The sequence below is a fragment of the Pseudonaja textilis genome, chromosome 2 (assembly GCF_049901715.1).
Source record: "Pseudonaja textilis isolate UNSWEBS1 chromosome 2, rPseTex1.2, whole genome shotgun sequence".
In the NCBI taxonomy this organism is placed as follows: Eukaryota; Metazoa; Chordata; class Lepidosauria; order Squamata; family Elapidae; genus Pseudonaja; species Pseudonaja textilis.
The window spans coordinates 152,425,346-152,445,214 of NC_141991.1; the positions used below are offsets into that span (position 1 = coordinate 152,425,346).

At 38.3% G+C, this 19,869-nt stretch overlaps 1 protein-coding gene across 11 annotated transcripts in view; it reads left to right on the plus strand.

Moving 5' to 3' along the window:
* Positions 1-19,869, plus strand: part of DOCK6 (dedicator of cytokinesis 6) — a 187,360-nt gene that overhangs the window by 112,468 nt on the left and 55,023 nt on the right. For 6 of the 11 annotated variants that reach the window (XM_087925985.1, XM_087925988.1, XM_087925990.1 and 3 more), the window contains 8 exons: positions 3,810-3,979; positions 10,046-10,197; positions 10,995-11,177; positions 12,554-12,680; positions 13,125-13,209; positions 14,287-14,383; positions 18,355-18,483; positions 19,527-19,679. In XM_087925985.1, coding sequence (XP_087782111.1) covers positions 3,810-3,979; positions 10,046-10,197; positions 10,995-11,177; positions 12,554-12,680; positions 13,125-13,209; positions 14,287-14,383; positions 18,355-18,483; positions 19,527-19,679 — 1,096 coding nt within the window. Of the gene's footprint in view, positions 1-3,809; positions 3,980-10,045; positions 10,198-10,994; positions 11,178-12,553; positions 12,681-13,121; positions 13,210-14,286; positions 14,384-18,354; positions 18,484-19,526; positions 19,680-19,869 lie in introns of all 11 variants that reach the window. The other 5 variants (XM_087925984.1, XM_087925987.1, XM_087925989.1 and 2 more) reach the window with 1 other exon arrangement.

Consider the following 19,869-nt stretch of genomic DNA (forward strand, 5'->3'; position numbering starts at 1 on the left):
TGTTATTGTTAAATTACATACAGAGGTAAATGGAATAAATGTGAAAAAGAGAAACTATGATACTATAAGTATGCTAAATATGTTTAATAAATTTAAGAATATAGTTAAAATGAATTATGAGAACTGTTATAAAAAGACTAACATCATTTTTTATGATTAATTCAATAGATTAATTTATTTGAAATTATAAATGATTTGATGCAATTGAAGGGGAAAATACCATGCGGAATCTGGCCTAAAATGTATATGTGTTAAGTAGTTATTAGGAGATTATTGTTATGGACTCTTAAGGTGATAATTAAAAAGTGATTATATTGCGATAAATTATTATTATGAATTAAAGAGGAGTTAACTAAATGATGTATAAAATAAAGGGGTGGTACACTCAAATTAGTAATTAAAGGGGAAACTTTTTGAATTAGTAGAATTAAGATGGAACTTTTGGAATAATGAAATAAGAATATGTGATGAAATTGCAAATGTGACAGATTAAAATATAAAGTATAATGAATATGAAGATATGAGAACTATTTAAAATAAAAAGAAATAAGTTAAGAAAGGAATTGAAAATATATAAAATAAATTTGAAGAATGTAAGAATATCTGAGAAAATTTATAAAATATGAAATGTAATTACATGATATGAAACCAAATGTGAAAGATGAATATGTAACAAAGATCATGTTTGTATGGAAATGTGAAAACCTGGAACCATGCTGTTCACTAAAAGAGATGTTTTTGAAATATAAAAAATAAAAAACTTTTTACAAAAAAAACCATACTCACACCTGTGGATTGGTTGAATCCGCCTCTGGCTAAAGGGAGGGTCTCTACTGCTTTAATTCTACTTGTCTTGCCTAGATGTTGCTTTGAATGTATTGCTGTCACATGTGTTTCTTCACTTTCTTAAGTTAGGAGGAGAGGCAATCCTTAAACCCCCTTTACCTTCTGCGCGTAGCTTATGACTGAGATTTCCTGCCAGAGGCTAATTATACTTTGAGATTAGGGCTGGATTGCTCAACCTACCCAGACTACAAACTAGAGCCTTCAAAGGGCTCTGGAGAGGATGAGCTCTATTCTCCAGACCAGAAACTGCAGCTTGCTTGAATAGAGCTTACATTTAGCCAGCAACTTGTTGTAACATTAGTGAAGTAATACTAAAAGAACCATTCTAGGTATATGTGCAGGAGGCCATTCCCATTAAAATCTTCCCAACAAGGTGTGACCCCAACCATGCAGTTTTCTTTTTTTAAAACTAATTTTATTTAGTTTTTCACATTAAAAACAAAAATCTCTTTTTAGTGGACAACATATTTCCAGGTCATCACCTTTATATACAAATATGACAGCAATTATACATTCATATATGCATACTTAATTCTATTATTACCTTTTCCATTCCAAATTTTCAGTAAGGAGAGAAACAAACACATATATTGTAGCCTCTTTCATTAATCTCAATCGAAACATCTTTCTGTTTCATTTCAATTATTTCAAATATAATCCTTTAATATTTATTTAAAAAATAAAGATAAACAATATGTGTTTGCCTAATAATAATAATAATGATAATAATAATAAAGATTACCAATGTCTCTCCTTGCTTTTAATAGTCTATATTAACTTATTAGTTTAGTTGGTTCTTTAGTCTGTCATATTCCCTTTCCATTACACATTCTTTTTATAAATTCTAGATTAATACATATTTTAACACTAAAGAAAAAAAAAACAAGTATAGGTTTCCCCCCTTTTACTGCTTTGAATGTGACACCTCAATGATTAAAATATACCTTTATTCCCTCATCTTGATTCCCAATAAACCATTATTTTTAAGAAGTTACAATAATAATCATTACATCTTTTCATTTGGATTCCGCAGCATATTTCCCCCCCTTGATTTTTAATAAGAGTTATCAGTATCTATATTACCCTATTTTCTAAATATTTTTAATTGCAGAAATATTCTTATTACTCCTTGTCACCCTGCAGAATCCCCTTTTTAATTCATCAACCATTATCTCTGAAAAAACTATTTTCAACATTTTACTATTTCCGTATTTCTTTATTTCATGTACCTGTTTCTTACTGCTTCTCCTTCCCCTCTTTTCCCCATATCTTTTCACATTCCAGTTTATATCCCTCTCTTTCTTAATATCTTCCTTTCCCCTTTTCTGCTGGGTCTTTCTGCCTTTCCCAGGTACTCCCTTTGATTGCCTTCTTAGATCTTTCTTCTTTCCCCACTTCTTCGTAGTGTTCTTTGTGTTAATTGTCTATTTAAAATGTCTTCTCCTTGAGTCAACTCCTCCTCCTCTGAAGCTCTTTCTTCTTGTTCTTCAATCACCATATCCATTTTTTCTAACACAGAGCAAAGTGATTCACCTCTTTCCTGTAGTAATTATCTCATATTTTTAAGTTCCATTTTTAATTCGCGAAGAGCTATCATCATTACACACTCTTATATTTTACGATCGTTAAAGTCCACAAAAAACCCACTTTTACTTTCCTTCTTTCTTTTTTCAATTTTCTGAAGTTCTCAGTTATTCTAGCCCAGGGTCTATGCCAAAACATCAATTAATCCCACAGTCAGTCTTTCCTTGCTTTTTCCTTTATTCTGGTTCTGCTTTCACTTTCTAAGATTCTTACTTTGTTTCAATATTTCTTTAATGTTATATCCACACAAGTTCATTCAGAGACAGGATGCTTTCCGTTTTGTTTGAGCTCAAGTTTTTGTCAAAAGGTGGCACTCTCCATTATACAAAGTCTTCACCTTTTCCCCCTATTTTTTTATTTAGGGTTTTTTGAACCTCAGTATTCCAGCACAGTCCGGTCTCCAATTTGTAAATATTATTATTATTATTTGACAATCTTAAGTCCAGCTTTATTTTATGCCTGTTTATTCCCAAAACATTTTAGTCCAATTTAGTTATATCTTTAGTTCCGGCTTCTTCCTTTCCCAGTTCGAAGCCCCACTTAGCTGTCAAAAATATTTTCTTATTTTTTTTCCAGTCCCTTTGTAATTTCACCACTCACTTTTCTTTTCTTAAAAATTCCATGTTACCTTAATCCCGGGGTACTTTTGTTTAGTTGTATTGCCCAGTTGTCCCGGTTCAGATGTTATCCACCTCTTTCTTCCCTCCTGCACAAATCTTAATCCAGCTGAGTCCTCCTCTTTGGGGTGGCCATTTTAAACCACCGCTGCAGTCATCTTCGGGGGGGGGAAAGACCAAGCCCAGGGGGGGAGATGCGGCTCCCCTCAACCTGGCTTGTGGCTTCCCCTTACTCCACCACCCCTCTAAGCCAGCTTCAGCCCCTAATCGTAATGATCAGGGCTCTCCAACGAAAGAGCACAGACCATAGCCTCAGAGAGTCACGATCTGTGGTCTGTCAGCAAGGAGGCTCCACCTTCTTCCTCAACCATGCAGCTTTCTTGGCAACCTTATGGAAGTGGTTTTCCACTGTCTTTTTCCAGGATGGTTTTGATTTTCGAACCTGACTGGACCCTGGTTTTCCTTGATAGTTTTCTGTTCACAGCTGATCCAGGCTGGACCCTGCATCGCTTCCTAGTTCAGAAAGGGTCAACCTGGTGCTGCCACCTGCAGGTCTGTGAATATTTTTTTAATTACAGTACTTCCTTATGGCAATTGGCCTTCTAGAATAGAGGCTTCTTGGAGGCTTCTTTATTACCATTATTATTATTGTTGTTATTATTTTAGCATTTTCCTCTGCCCATGGGGGAATGAAATTAATTTTTTGAAATTAATTAAGTATTTCTTGTTTCTGTTCTAAAAATCTTTCCCTCCCCCCATCAGGGCATTCTTCCTGCACAAGAAAGCCATCTGTACTCTACACAACCTTCTATGCAGTCATGACTCTGATAGCCGCTACAGCGACCCTACTGTGCGAGCCCAAGTCGCTCAGCTCTATTTGCCTCTGATTGGCATCATCATGGATGCTCTACCGCAGCTCTATGACTTTACAGGTAAGGCAAGGGGTGAGGGGTGCAGAGTAACACTGCCAAAGGAGGCCATTTTTCTAGTCCACTGTTGCCAGTGGTAAGTCTGCTATCGTCAGGTCTTTAAGTAGTTGGTGTATTAGCTTCACTACAGCCATATTCTTAAGTCTAATTGAAATATCAAAAAATTATGTTGTTGGTGCATTTGAAATGTGTTACCAACAGGGAAGCAGTAGAAAATTCCAAATGAAAAGTAGCTCCATCCATGCAGACTTTTTGAAATAAGGACCCTTAGTTAGAGTTTGCAGTGATCCAACCAACACACAAGTAAATAATTCAGCAGGATTCATTTATGAAGAAACCTATGTACAATAATATAAAACATGATGCATGTATACAATACCCATGCAGCCGTTGCAACATGGTAGCAAATACAAGAACAAGAAGCAGAAGCCAGTCAGAACCACCAGAACTCAGAAGCTCTATATTTATACAGACCAGTTACCCTAAGTCACACCCAGTCTCCAAATTGTCTGACATGACTCATAGCGTTGTTTTTATTTTTTGTAATGTCAATTTTTAATAGTTTTATAATTTAATAGTTTTATAATGCATTATGATTCATATACGCTTGGTCTTTTACTATAAAGCACTGAACTAAATTTATAGAAAATCAGCTGACCAATGAGGTCCCCCTGTCCTGGTATATCTAGTAAAGTCTAGTCTAGTAAAGAGAAGGACCAGGGGAGACATGATAGCAGTCTTCCAATATTTGAGGGGCTGCCACAGGGAGGAAGGAGTCAAGCTATTTTCGAAAGCGCTTATAGGCCAGACAAGGAATAATGGATGGAAACTGAACAAGGAGAGGTTTAACCTGGAAATAAGGAAAAAATTTCTGACAGTGAGAACAATCAACCAATGGAACAGCTTCTCCCGCTTGGGTCTCCCGCTTGGGCGGGGGGTTAGACTAGATGACCTACAAGGTCCCTTCCAACTCTGATTATCTGTTATCTGTTATATCCGAGGTGTCAAAATGTGTGGAAGTAGTTGTTCTCCTTCTAAGTAGGAGTGATTTACATTCACAACTAGTGATATACACCTTTGCTATCTGGTTTGCTCTGCCATTTTGTTATAATGATCATTACAAAAAAGTCAAGCCAAGATGACTTTTTGCTAGCTTTGTTTTCTACATCTGACCAAATTGTTTACAATTGCTACTTTTATTAAATATAACCATTATATTTCAAAGCTAAAATCAGCAGACTTTCTTTATATTTTATACTGCTTGTAATCTCTTCGGCAACCTGTTATAGCTTTTCTTATCAAATTTTCTATTTCTGCTGTTTGTTCTGATTTTTCAGTTAAATCATTGGTGATGGGTAGAAATTAATTACCTATATTTATGTCATTGATTCCAGTATACAGATGATAAATGCCAGCATTAATAATATATTTTATATTTGTTCTGTACTGTTCATTTCTTTCTTTCAGTGGATCTTTTTGATACACAGAGAGCAATGTATCAAATTAAAATAAAATCTGTTGATACATTATGATTTGCTGGACATAGAAATAGGGACATGATTATTTCATATAAATCCATTTTCCTTCCTTACTTCTCTCTTTTTCTTAATTAATGCATGTATTTGTAATTTCTGCTGTCACTAAATAATGCTTTGTCACTGAAGATAACATAAACTCCTGTTGGTGGCACAAACAACTATAAAATATATTGAGCAAATAAAATAGAGTGGCTTTTTTAAAAAACAGTGATCAATTTTTGATTATAAAACTTTTTAAAATGAGAGTTACCTCAGAAAACAATCAAACTGGAGATGAATACTGTGTTTTCCTGAAAATAAGACCCAACCAGAAAATAAGCTGTAGCATAGTCTTTCAGGATGTTCGTAATAAAAGCTCTATCCCCCAAATAAGCCCCGGGTAAGATTTTTAGACCTTGGGGGTAGCGTGGCCAGCACAGGATGCAGCAATCGCATGGGGACCAACAGTCTCCAGCAGCAGCCCTAATCCAACAGCCCCTTGGCCAGCGCACTCTGGGGCTGTGCAACCCTCACATCACAGGTGAATCCGAGCGCTGCAATTGCTGGGTCAGCCATCCAAGCAGCCAGTGGAGGCAGAGGCTTGGGGGGGGGGCAAGTGATCCAGATGTACCTGCCCCATCATGGCTGTGGGCAAGCAAAGACAGATGGTAGGATGGGTGGGCGGCTACATGACATGTCTGGCAGGCCAGATCATGTGCCTCCCCTTCTGCACCTCCGCATCCGCCTGCTGCTTGGAGGGCTGGACCGGCAGTTGCAGCGCTCAGGTTCACCACTGCATAGGCTGCACAGACCCAGAGTGCACTGGCCAAGGGGCCAGCAGGCTGCAGCTGCTGCAGGAAACCATTAGCCCCCAGCGGGGTAGGGCTGAGCTGGAGCCAGGGAGATGGGGGCTAATCCCTTGCCATCACCCTGATACTGTTTTTCCCTGATGCCCTAATGCATCTTTTGGAGCAAAAAAAAAAAAAAAAAAGACTAGGTCTTATTTTTGGGGAAACATGGTAATTGAATCCTATATCGGATTATTATTTTTTTGTGAAGAACAAAATAGTTTAAGCAGAATTAAAGCAAGTATTATTGAAGGAATGACCATTGAGAGATGGAGCGAGAGGCTTGTGAAATAGCAAACAAGAATATTACAAAGGAATGAAGATTTGGAAAGGAACTTGAAGAATATTAGACCATAAAGAACTAAACAGAACCTCCGGTTTGAAAGGCTTTGGTGGCAGCAGGAATCCGCGATCGTGTGCGGTTCCTGCTGCGCTCGCCACTGGCATGCCCCCGATCCAGCTGGATTTGGGGGTTAATAGTCACCCTGTAGAGGTGACTGAAGATAGAGGAGGCCCAGCAGGGGTCCGGGTGGATCGCAACCCCCCTCCTCAGCTGGCTTAACTCCTTTCTCCAAAAGCGGTGGAGCGGCGGTCAGCAATGGCCGCCACAAAGAAACCTTCATCCAGACAAGACTGTGCAGGAGGAAGCTGAGAAAGTGAAAGTTTTTGGCTGAACCGGGATAACAAGTAACATCTAAATACCCTGGAAATTCAACTTTCTTAAAGATACATTGTTCCCTAAGAAGATTGTAAAAAGCGGTAGAAGAAAGTAAAAAGGGAAAGTTTTTTTTTTCTCACTCTCCTTCCCTACAGAAATAGCAGAAGGAAATCGGAAAAACCTGTCTTGGCAACAGAAGGTAATTAAATTTGAAAATTAAAGCCAAGGGGATATTAAAGATTTCTGAACATTGGAATCAAAAAATTTAAAAAAAATTTTTTTTGCTATAAGTGGGAAGGGAGAGATAAAGAACTTATATTAAGACTTTGCTGGAGGAGACTGCTTGGAGCTTATAAGATCAGAGACAAATTGTAATAACACTTCTAAAAAATACATTTGGAACTTTGCAAATTGATTCTACCCCAAGAAGAGAAAGTATAAAAAGAAGAAAGTGCTAAATGAAACAGTTTGTGTTGATTTGGATTGCTTGGTGACTTTGGGACTTTTGGAAACTATTTTTTGAAAGACTAAAAACTTTTGGGTTGTTTAAAAAATTTCACAATGGCATTATCTGTTGAAGAATTGAAAATGGAATTTCAAAAGTTAAGAGAAGAGGAATAAGAAGGGAAGGGCTCTTCTGGATCTGTTTTTCACTTTTTGGAAATGGCGATTTCTACCTACCAGGAATTACAACAACAAGAAGGCTGGGATGAAGAAGAAGCCATCTTTAATGAACAAATAACTTTAGTTGAGGAAGAAAAGGAAAAGAGGGGAAAGAGAATGGAAAATTCAAGACTTAAAAAAACAACCAAAAAAGGGAAAAATAAGGTGAAAAATCGATACAATGTCAGAAAGCAACAGAAAAGAGGAATACAACAGAGAAGGGAGATTAAGAGGGTGAAGAGTAAGAGATGGGGGGGGTAAAAAGGCTAGATTGGACAAGAAAGGAAGGGAAAAAGGGAAGAGAAGTTACAAAGGCTTGAAACAAGATGTAAAAAAACAGATCTTTTTCAGAGACAAAGGGTAAAATACAATTAAAAAAGAGATTCTGCAAAAACACACAAGATTGTATTGTAGTATTGTTATTATGAAATAGAGTTAGAAAATTGGAATATTATATGATTTAATAAAATATTAAAGGAAATAGGTAAAATGTTTAAGATTTAATGGTAGAGTTTAATTTGCTATGGATTTTGTTTCAACTATATTATAAACGTATTATTTTCTTATTTTAAAATGTACATAGAATGTACTAAGCAGAATCAGAATGGAAACTATATATTATCTTAAGTGTTAAATTTAGGGGAAAGATAGAACCCAGGAAGAGAAAGTTTAAAAAGAAGAAAGGGCTAAATGAAATAGCTTGTGTTTACAGAAGAGAGTGGAGACCAAGAGGGTGGAGAACAAGAGACGGTGTGTGTGTGTGTGTGTGTGTGTGTGTGTAAAAAGACTAGGATTACAAAAGAGATTCTGCAAAAGTACATAAGATTGTATTGTTGTATCTACACTTGAAACAATGTTAGAAAATTGGATCTTTATATGATTTAACAAAATACCAAAAAATGTTTAAGATTTAATGATAAAGATTAATATACTATGGATTATTGTTTCAATTATATTATAAATTTATTATTATTTTTATTTTAAAATGTAGTAGGTAGTTTTAGAATGTGCTAAGCAGAATCAGAATGAGAATTATATATTATTTTAAGTGTTAAATTTAGGGGAAAGATATAAAGGCGTCATACTTCAATTAGTGATTACAGGAGAAATATTGTGTTAATGAGAAAAGAAAAATAGATGATTGAAACAGAACGGACAAAAGATATCAGTATAATGATCTAAATCGAGATGAAATAAATAAAATAGAATTAAGAGAGTGAAAAGAGGGGAGAAGCCATATAGAAAATATAGAATGGTAAATAAGATATGAAATGGTATATAAAGTGAGCATGAACTTGATTTATGTCTATACCAAAAGATGTAACCCGGGACTAGGCCGCTTTCCAAAAAGAAGTTTTATGTTTTTATGTTTTGTGTTTTGTTTGTGTATGTTTGTTTATTGAAAATTAATAAAAAAAATTTTTTTTAAAAAAACAAAAGAAAGTTCTGGGGCTTGATCTAGGAATCTCACAGCTTAATTGTGGAACCTGATCATTAGGCTTTAGGATTGGGTCAACTCAGATATTTGACCTTGGGGAAAGAAATATACATCTGCCTTGCTTAAACCCTATAGTTGGAGACAAGTTGAGATCTCTTGGGATTGGCTGGATGTGCTTCCTGTGTTCTCATCCATGATTTTCGACTCCTAAGAATTCTGTAATGGCCATACTGGCTTCAGAATAGTGGGAACTGAAGTCCTTGCATGCCACTCACGCTGGCAAAAGCTGGATTGTCCCTACATCTGTCCTATGGAATAATATTTCTCCTGAGATAGATATGGCTTCAACCTGCTGACCTTTAGAAGCTTCTTAAAAACCTGGTTCTACACATTGGCCATGGCAATTTATGTACCTGTTCATTTGAGGTTTAATTTTTTAACTTCCCATAGTAGGATTTTATGCTTTTTGCAAGGTGTCTTGAGTCATTTGTCAATTGAGCAGCCTTATAAATAAAACAAATCAACAAAGAAAATATTGAATTTGCTCTTCTGCATTTACTTGGTCAGCATTGTAGAACTTCTTGGCATTTCCTTTCATATAGATTCCAACAGCCCAGGCTTGGTCGTGTCAGTACCTTTTTTTTTCCAAACACCAACTTATTGTTCTAATAACAATGGTTGGCCTTTACTTTAAAAAGAAAAAAATGACTACCTCCATGGCTTCAAACACATTTTAATTTTAGTGTGCCATTTCATTGTGTTTTTACGATATTTTAATCAGCGGATGATGTGTTGATTTTTGTTAGCTACTTTTAATATCTAAACACAGAAATGTTTTGTTACTGATTTATTTTCATAGATGGAACACCATTAAAGTGGCTGACTGGATGGAAAAAACTTACTTTTCTTTCTATCACTCAAACACTAGTCAATTCTGTTTTACAGAGAACCACCTCCAGAGAGGACGGCTTGCTTCAGTGATGGTTGACGATGGAAATGGAGATGGCAGCACCATTAGCCAGTCAGTTGCCATGGCCATTGCAGGTTCTCCTTTGCCTCATACTCATCGGTCTACGGTCTTCCAAATGCCATCAATGGTGAGTGTCTATTGATCTTGGGAAATGGGAACATACAGTAGAACAGAACATCACACTCTGGATTTGAAGCTTCACAATTTCCAGCTTTGAGGAAATTTCCTCTCAGAGATGAGATCATGTGCGTTTTGGATTTGTATCTCTCCCAATGCCTTGAATCCAGCCACACAAGAATTCTTCGTTATACCCATAGATCTCAGGAGACAATCCAGCAAACAGATAGGAACTTGCCCTCTCAGCAGCCTTCTCATAATCATCCACACATGCTGAATATTGTGGGACATCCCAGAATAAAAGGCTCTCAAATGCCAAGTTAGGGAGTGGCCCCTGAATACATCTATTGTGCATATCCTTTGATTAAAACAGTATCTTGAGCAAACTTGAACCAAGCTTGATAATAAGCATCATAAACCAAAAAAAAGGCAGTGCAGGTCATTTATTCTGGATGGCATCTAAAAGCTGTAGAAGAGATATGAAGCTGCCATGTAGCACGTTAATTCATGCAAGCTAGTCTATTCTTTTTGGTTGTGAGTGGTAGTGTGTTTCAGGTTCCAGGCTGGAGTTTTCTGTTCTAATTGGAGATGCCAGGGATTGAACTAGAGCCATCTTCACGTAAAGCACCTGCTTGACCACCAAGATATAACACTTGCCTGCAGATACAACTCTTTCCCCCCTCCTTTGGATGGTACCAGTTCTTCCAATTAGAGTAGATTAGATCAATGAACTCCTATCATGAACATCATAAAACATGTTTAGAGTTTGTTCATGATCTGTTCTGTGTGGCTTTTGTTTGTCTGTAGCCTCCCCGCCAGTACAGTATGTTGTCTGCTGAGGCAAGTCGCAATCTGCTGATCTGTCTTCTCTGGGTACTGAAGAATGCTGATGGGGCTGTGCTACATCGTTGGCTGGTTGACCTCTCAGCTTTCCATGTGAACCGTCTTCTTGATTTACTCTACCTTTGTGTCTCCTGCTTTGAATACAAGGTTAGAAGAAGATTGAGAATTATATTTTGATTCCCTTCATCTCCTTTAAAGATTGAGATAAAAACAAGAATACTGTCTTTGGCTCATATACTATTTCCCCAGAAGTTGGTATGAAAGCCAAAAATATAATTCATACACTTTTTTGTCACAAGCTCCTAACCTGAGTATAAAATCTTTGTCTAAAAGCAACATGGTACTTAGGAAGAACTGAAAATATATAATAATATATTGAATTTTTAAGCAAAACTTAACTATAATTTAGCCTGTGAAAGAGTTGAATGAATATCAATATAATTAATTCACCTGAGTCAAATAGCAGGATAGTAAAACTGAATTTAAAAAGTCAATTATTCTTGTGCTGTGCTTTAGTATGCTCAGCAGAACAGGTTGGTTATGGTTAGGGACAGGAAAGAGTGATGTATCTTTCCAAAGTCAGAAAATTTCTTCTTAGAGTCTTCTGTGTGGATACTGGATGGGAAGACAAATGCAGGAAAAAAATAAACCCAGTGACTTAAAAGTACTTCAATTTGGCCCCCATGTTATCAGCATTTTCATAAAATATTGAGAAATCTCTTGAGTTTTTTAAAAATGGATTGTTAATAGCAGTGAGTGGAAATGGAGGGAATATGGGGTTATTAATGAAATTTTGAAATGGGCTGAGTGAAACTGAGATGTGACAGTGTTCTAGAGCAGTGGTCCCCAACCTTTTTTGTGCCGCGGCCCGGTACCGGCATCACAAAATCATCCGCGGCCCGGTACCGGCATCAGCACGCATGGCAAGGTGAGCCGAGCGACCGGCCAGCCAGCCGTCCTCCACTTCTCCCTGCCACCTTCAACTCCTCCTTTGTACCTGTGTCGATGGGCTTTGCGACGGCTTCGGGACGGTCGCTCGGCTCGCCTTGCCATGTGTGCTGAAAGAATCCTCGTGCCTTAGTTTTGTTCGAAGCCGCCCCCCCCCCCTCGATGAAACTAAGGCGTGAGGATTCTTTCAGCACCCAAATGCTGCTTTTTACCCGGAAAAGCTCACCGGAAGCACTTTTTCATCAAAACAAGATGGCGGCACCCAGCAAACTGGCGGCCCGGTAGAAATTGTTCCACGGACCGGTACCAGTCCGGGGACCGGTGGTTGGGGACCCCTGTTCTAGAGTATCTGGTGCTGAGATTGTAAGCTGATTTGGCTTCAGCACCAATACTTTTAGTGGACCCAACAAATCATGATGTTCCTTGCTGAACTCCTGAATAGCCCTTTCATTACTTTATTCTAAGGGAAACTATTTTTCCTATTTCTGAAGAACTGTGGGCAATTGGTTGGCAGATCTTGTTCCTGCAGTCAAGTATCTTCTTCTTTCTTAATGAGGACTGATGCCATCCCATAGGGCAAAAAGGCCTTTGACCGCATCAATAGCCTGACCTTCAAAAAATCTCTGGACATGAAGGCGCGACTGGAGGAAGCCATCTTAGGCACTATTGGGGCACGTCAAGAAATGGTTCGACGCAGCCGAGGTGAGACAAGCCAAAGTGCATGAGGCAGTGGAACTGCTCCCACAGTTCCCTCTTCCCACAAGACGGACCATTTCTGGGCCACATTTACTGCAAATTTAGCCAGTGGTAGTAAAAATTCTGAAGAAAACAAACACATTGGATTTGATTTTCTTTAGTTTTTAGATCGGTTCAAATGGAAAAAATTAAGAAAGAAGTTTCTATTTGTTGTAGTGCTATGGAAATGAATCCATAATTAAAGACATCCTGATTTTTCAATGTTGCACCATGATAAAATCCTATTTGTAGTAAGGATGTTCTGTTTGAAGTAAAATCAAGAACCCAGAGGGGTCTCCCATTCAGGGGGAAGGATGAGAGGAAGAAGCTGGTCATTTAAGCACTTTCCCCTCAAAACACATTTTGTTTTGCAGTGGTGAAAGCCAGATCCTTTCCCCTTTTTTTCAGCAGAGCGCAGCCCTTTTGGAAACCAAGAAAATGTTCGCTGGAGGAAGAATGTTGCTCACTGGAGACAGAATTCGGACAAGGTGGACAAGTGCGTTTGTGGGCAATTCTGACATCTGCACATTGAGAGGCCTTCATCCTGCAGTGGATAGACAATAGCTAGGATGAGGGTGATGGGCATATTCTGCTGCTGGGGAGTCAGTGTGATACATATTTGATCAGACGAGTAACTTGGAAAAGCAGGTTTTTTTTTCTCATTTCATTTTAATTACATGTACACATTTCTTCCAAAGAAGAAGAAGAAATTGATTTGGTTATTGCATGTTACCTTTCAGAGTCACTTCATTGGGCTTTTCTTATTCTAGCAGCTATATGAGTGGAAGCCTCTGGAAGTAATACAAAAGAAATTAAATAACGCACTTCTCATGTCAGTTCAGAAGTTGGGAGATAGAGACCTTAGTCTTAGCTTCATCTCTTTCTGTGAATTTCAAAGGTTTCCTTCAGACCCAAAAGGCAGTAATGCAACCTTTACTCTTTGAACCCTTCCATTGTAATCCAAATTTTACCTTTCCCAAAGTGAGTTAATTCATAGTACAACAATACTATAATTTGGTTCAGTAATACAATAATAACCTTTCACTGCACGTAAAAGTGTAGTCATAAGAAAAGCCCTGAAGGACCAGACCTTAGGCCTATTGAGTCCAGCATTCTGTATCATATGCTACCTGATATCATTCTATATTATCTAGCATTCCATAACCTACAATCAAATAGATGCATTTGGGAAGTTTCCAGGCAAGACTGGAAAGCTATTGTCCTGTTCTACAATCATACGTACCAGTCATGTCCCAGCAAACAGTATTCAAGGTTTTTTTTTTAAATTTCTGTTTCTCTGTCCATTGCCTTCCATTAACCCAACAGCCTAATTTTGTTCCTATTTGATCATTTTTCTTGGGAAAAGATAAACCAACAGTTTTGCGGTAGCCAGTTACTTTCACATAATGTCTTGGGGGAGACTCCCTTTTGGGAAAAATCATTCTGCTCTTTTGCTCTGAAGGCAAATGAGGTGGCCCAGTGATCAGAAAACAACTAAATAACTTTGCAAATTTGAGACATTTTGCATGACTAGATATTAATTTAATGTTCACTTTCGTTATCATTTACATAGGTCAAAGGAAGAGATAGAACATGATGCTTTGGTAGATGGAAACCTGGCTACAGAGGCCTACATGGTGGTGCTGGATACCCTGGAAATTATTGTGCAAGTAAGACTTAGCCTTACTCATTATGATAAAGCTTTGAGTTTCAGTAAATCTGTCTTGTCCTCTAAATGTGAGGTTTCTACTATCTCTGTTAGGGTGCATTCAGAACTGGTCTTAAAGAGAAAGGATCCTGCTTCCCGAAATGCATCTGATAAGTTTAGACCTAGACTTAGAATAACTTTATTGTCACTTTGAATGTACACTGATCAGCATACATTAAAATGAAATTTAGTTGCATAGGTCACCATCTTCAATATACACTACATAAACATGACAAAATAAATAAACACATAAATACAAAATTATGCATATACTGACATATGACACGGAGAAACAACACAATCTAGTTCATATGTATAGGTGTGCATGGCGAGAGAAATGAATCTTGCACGTTTACCAGATGGATGGCTTAGGGAACAAAGCTGTTACAGAGTATGATAGTCCTGCTAGAAATACTTTGAAATCTCCTCCCAGGGGGGAGCAACAAAGACAGACCATGAAGTGGGTGTATAGGGGTGTCTAACAATGCTTTGAGCTCTAACCACATAGCGCTTATAAGCAGTATCCTGAATAACAGTCACTGAGCTTCCTATAATCTTCTTGATTGTCCTTACTACTCTCTGTATGGACTTTCTCTCTGAGGCACTGCAGCCACCAAACCAAACATTGATGCTGTTTGTTAAAATGCTGTCAAGAAATTCCAGAAGAAACCAACATGGCTGCACAAAGATCTCTCTTACAAACTGAAAGACAAAAAGGACAAGGGGAGACAGAGAGAGAGAGAGAGAGAGAGAGAGAGAGAGAGAGAGAGAGAGAAGACTATCAGGAAGCTCTCACATTTTGTTGAGGCTTTAAACAAGATTCATTGGACCGGATCTCCACCCTAAAAAATTACTTTTCCCCAACGCATTACAGTGCCAATTCTGAAGAAGGCAAAACCAAAATGTACTGGTAAATTACAAGGAGAACACATACACACACACTCCCTTCTAACCCTGCTGGAGCAGGTGATTGGACTAGAATAGATATCTCATTATCTTTCTCCTCCCTCCCTTCCTCCTTTATTTCTTTTTCTTTCTGTCCCTTCCTTCCATCTCCCCCTTTCTTTGTCCCTTTTTCTTTCTTTCCATTTTCTCTTTCTTTTCTTCCTTCTCTCTTTCTCTCTCTTTCTTTTCTCTCTCTCTCTCTTTCCATCTCTCAGGCTCACCCCATTGACTTGGTGCACTGCTCCGCTTGGACTTGTTTGGGCAGGTCCCTCCTGTGCAGCGGGCTCAATGGGGTGGACCTGCGAGGCTGGCATCTAGAACACGGCAGTGGCAGCACATTTGAAAAGTAGAGCAAAGCCAGAGGTCAGTAATTTTTGCTGCAAAGAATCACAAAAGCTTCTGGGTTGTGCACAAGAAGGGGCACACATGTCAATGCAATTCAGCAACATAAAATAAAGAAATACAAATAAAAATCAACAAGAATTGGCAAAGCATCTCTGATCAGATTCTATTCACTACTAGAATCTAATCAGAGATGCTTTGCTGATTCTAGTCCAATGACCTGCTCCAGCAGGGTTGGAAGGGAGTGTGTGTGTATGTGTGTGCATGGCTGTCAAAACTCCAAAAACAGGTCAAATAGCTCTGGAGAGCCAGTCATAAATTAGAACACTTGCTAAACAACTGGCCATTTAGTAAGGACCACTTGTATTTGGTTTGCCAGTCACCTGGCCATGCCCACCAAGTCACATGACCACCAAACCACACCTAGCCACTCATGTGACCAGCAAACCACGCCCACCCAGTCATATGACGAATAAGCCATGCCCACCCAGTCACATGACTGGCAAGCCACACCCTCAAATTAGGCCATGCCCACAGAAATTTGAATCCCAACCCTGGGTGGGGGCCACCGAGGATGAGTTTGTAGCACTAAGGGGGCGGTGGACTGAAAAAGTTTGGGAACCACTGCTATAGACCAATCAGTCTAATATCAATACCTGGGACAATTCTGGAAAAGATAATCAAAAGATAGATATGCGAACAACTAGAAGCAAATAAATGTATAACTAATAGTCAGCATGGGCTTGTAAAAAACAGATTATGCCAAACCAATCTTATTTCATTCTTTGATAAATTGACTTAATTAGTAGACTAGTGAAATGCTCTGAACAGAGTATAGCTAGACTTCAGCAAGGCATTCAACAAATAGACCAAACCTACTTCTTGGTAAGCTAGAAAAGATAGACAGCATCATCACCAGATGAATTTGTACCTGGTTAATAAACTATATCCAACGAGTAATCCTTAATAGTACCATATCCCCATGGAGAGAAGTAAGTAGTGGAGTACCCCAAGGCTCCATCTTAGGCCCAGTACTCTTCCATATCTTTTGCATTTGCAGATGACACTAAACTGGCAGGAATACCCAAGACCCCAGAAGACAAGCTCAGGATCCAAAAAAATCTTGACAGACTTGAACCATGAGCCCTATCCAACAACATGAATTTTAATGTGGAAAAAAGGCAAAGTTTTACATTTAGGCAGGAAAAACCAAATGTAAAAGTACAAATTCAGCGAGACCTGGCTCAAAAACAGTACCTGTGAGAGGGACCTTGGAGTCCTAGTGATAATCACTTGAATATGAGCCAGCAGTGTGCAGCAACAGCCAAAAAACCTAACACAATCATGGGTTGTATAAACAGAGACATAGAATTAATATCTCATGAATTATTAGTACCACTTTATAAAACCCTGGTAAGACCACACCTGGAATACTGCGACCAATTTTGCTCACCATACTACAAAAAAGATGTTGCGACTTTGGAAAAAGTTCAGAAAAGAGCAACTAAGATTATCAAAGCCTGGAGACTAAAACATATGAAGAATGGCTGCAGGATTTGGGTCTGGCTAGTCTAAAAAAAAGAAGAATTGGAGGTGACATCATAGCAGTATTTTAGGGGCTGCCACAAAGAAGAGGGGGTCAAATTATTCTCCAAAGCACTGGAGAGCAGGACAAGAAACAATGGTTGGAAGCCCAATCAAAGAGAAGCAACCTGGAATTAAGGAGAAACTTACTAACAGTGAGTATAATTAACCAGTAGAACAGCTTGCCTTCAGAAATCGTGGATGCTCCATCATTGGATGTTTTTAAGAAGAGTCTAGACCTATCTAAAACAGTATAGGTTTTCCTGCTTGACTAGAAGACCTCCAAGGTCCTTCCAGCTCATTCATTCTTTTCTATACTATTACAATTCCTGTGTCTATAATAATAACTCTGATTATTCCTAGTCATGATGGTTCTCAGAAACGCACTGTTGAGCAAAATTCACTTAGTATGTTGGGTAAGGCTTGAAAATAAAGGATGATGGGTGGCATATAGAAACTGAGCTGGACCATAGATGTTAAGAAACAAAACATATCTATGACATAGGAGCTTCTCTAGGTTTCACTAATGACAATAAGTGAAGTACTAATACTTACAACAGGCAATCTGTCCTAAATAGAAAACCAGACCCAGTAATACTGAATAGGTTCTGCAAGCCCTCATATTACTAGCCATACTGAAGTCTCTGGTAAGTTTCTTTGCCTGCAAGCAGACTTCACATCTTGATGTAAAAATCTGAGTTATAAACTCTATAAAGGGATCCCACAATTTAGCAGGGACTTAATTGGTCTCCATTGCATTTCAAGGAAATTCTGTATCAAAAGAAATACAGTGCTTCTCAAATATTGTGCCAAATAGTTTTATTTATCATCTACTTCGTATAAGGAATCTGCAGATAATAAGGTAAGAAAATAGCTTTCTTTTAAATTTAAGAAATGTTACATTTCTTGTGATAAAACATTTCCTTAAAATACATTTGGTATCTCATTTACTTGTGCAGCTATCATTTTGTTCCTACGTTGTAATAAAGTGTGATAGCATGAAACACTCCTTCATTCTGCTGTGTAACGAATTCATTTTTTCTTCCTTCCCCTCCCCCACAGACAGTATCTGAAACCAAGGAGAGTGTCCTGGGTGGGGCGCTGAGGGTGCTTCTTCACAGCATGGGCTGTACACCTAGTGCTGCCTTCTTGCAACACTGTTTTGCCACTCAGAGAGCACTAGTGAGCAAGGTGAGTCTGCTTGGTAAGGAAAGTCTCATCAAATGCAGTTCCTTCCAGTCAATCTGCAACTTTTGCAAGGCTCATGATCTGCTAGGAGACATCTTGCTTGCCCAGATGCTTCCTTGTCTGAGATGTGTCTGCTATTGTCCATAGCAGATTTCCTCAGTCAGTATACTCCAGATGTGGAACAGCCCACATAGCAATAGCATTTCTATCTATTGCATTTCTATCTTTCTAAGTGGTTTACAGAGTCAGCATATTGCCCTCAACATTCTGGGTCCTCATTTTACCCACCTCGGAAGGATGAAAGGCTGAGTCAACCTTGAGCCTTGTGGGATTTGAACTGCCATATTGCAGGTAGCCGATAGTCAGCAGAAGTGGCCTGCAGTACCACCACTGCGCCACCAAGGCTCTTAAAAAGACTGTTAGTTGTTCAAAGTCCACTGGGAGGCCTGGGTTAGATCTTCCTGTTTTGAATGTTTTAATACCTTAGGGTTTAGAAGTGATACACAATTGGGTTGTATATTTCACTAATATAAATTGGGTGGAATCTCCAATACTTTCTACCCATCCTTTACAACAAACAGAGTGGGTATATTCTAGCCCCCTTAATTAAACATTGAGATTGCCTTTTCTGTTGCAGCACTTGCCCTTTAGAATAATATCCACCTAGAACAGTGTTTCCTACCTTAGCTGTTTTAAGATATATGAGCCTCAGGTCTTCCATTCTGGGAGTTGAAGTTCACACATCTCAACATAGCTAAGGTTGGGAAATATTGCTCTAAGATTTGTATAACTTCTACCCTGATTTATATTTAAAACCCGGCGGTTGCTTCAAGCCTTGAGCCCTTATAGGATTTCATTTGTTTAAAGGATTATATTTTCAGATATACTAGTTGGTGTTTCTTAGTATTTTATTATGTTTTAATGCTGTATGCTGCCCGGAGTCATATAGAATTTAGTGGACTTCCACATCTAATTAAATAAATAACAAATTAGAAAAACAATTTTTATCATTGTCAAATCAGATAACTTGAATCCCATGCTTACAGTTCCCTGAAATGCTTTTTGAAGAAGACACTGAACTGTGTGCTGATCTGTGCCTGCGTCTCCTACGCCACTGTAGTAGCAGAATAGCGATCATTCGCACCCATGCAAGCACCTCACTCTACCTTCTCATGAGGCAGAACTTTGAGATTGGCAATGTAAGTGCTATTGGGAAAAAGAGTTTATGTGTGGGAGCATTAAGGGGTAGGACAGTTCTCCATACAGCTGCTTTTTTGAGGGCAGAGCAGCAACCTTTTTCTCTCTTCCAATTTTCAATGTTTTAGGTCCATGACCAATTTTACATTACTTTTATCTGCTTGCTTATAATACATTTATTTCCTATTCACA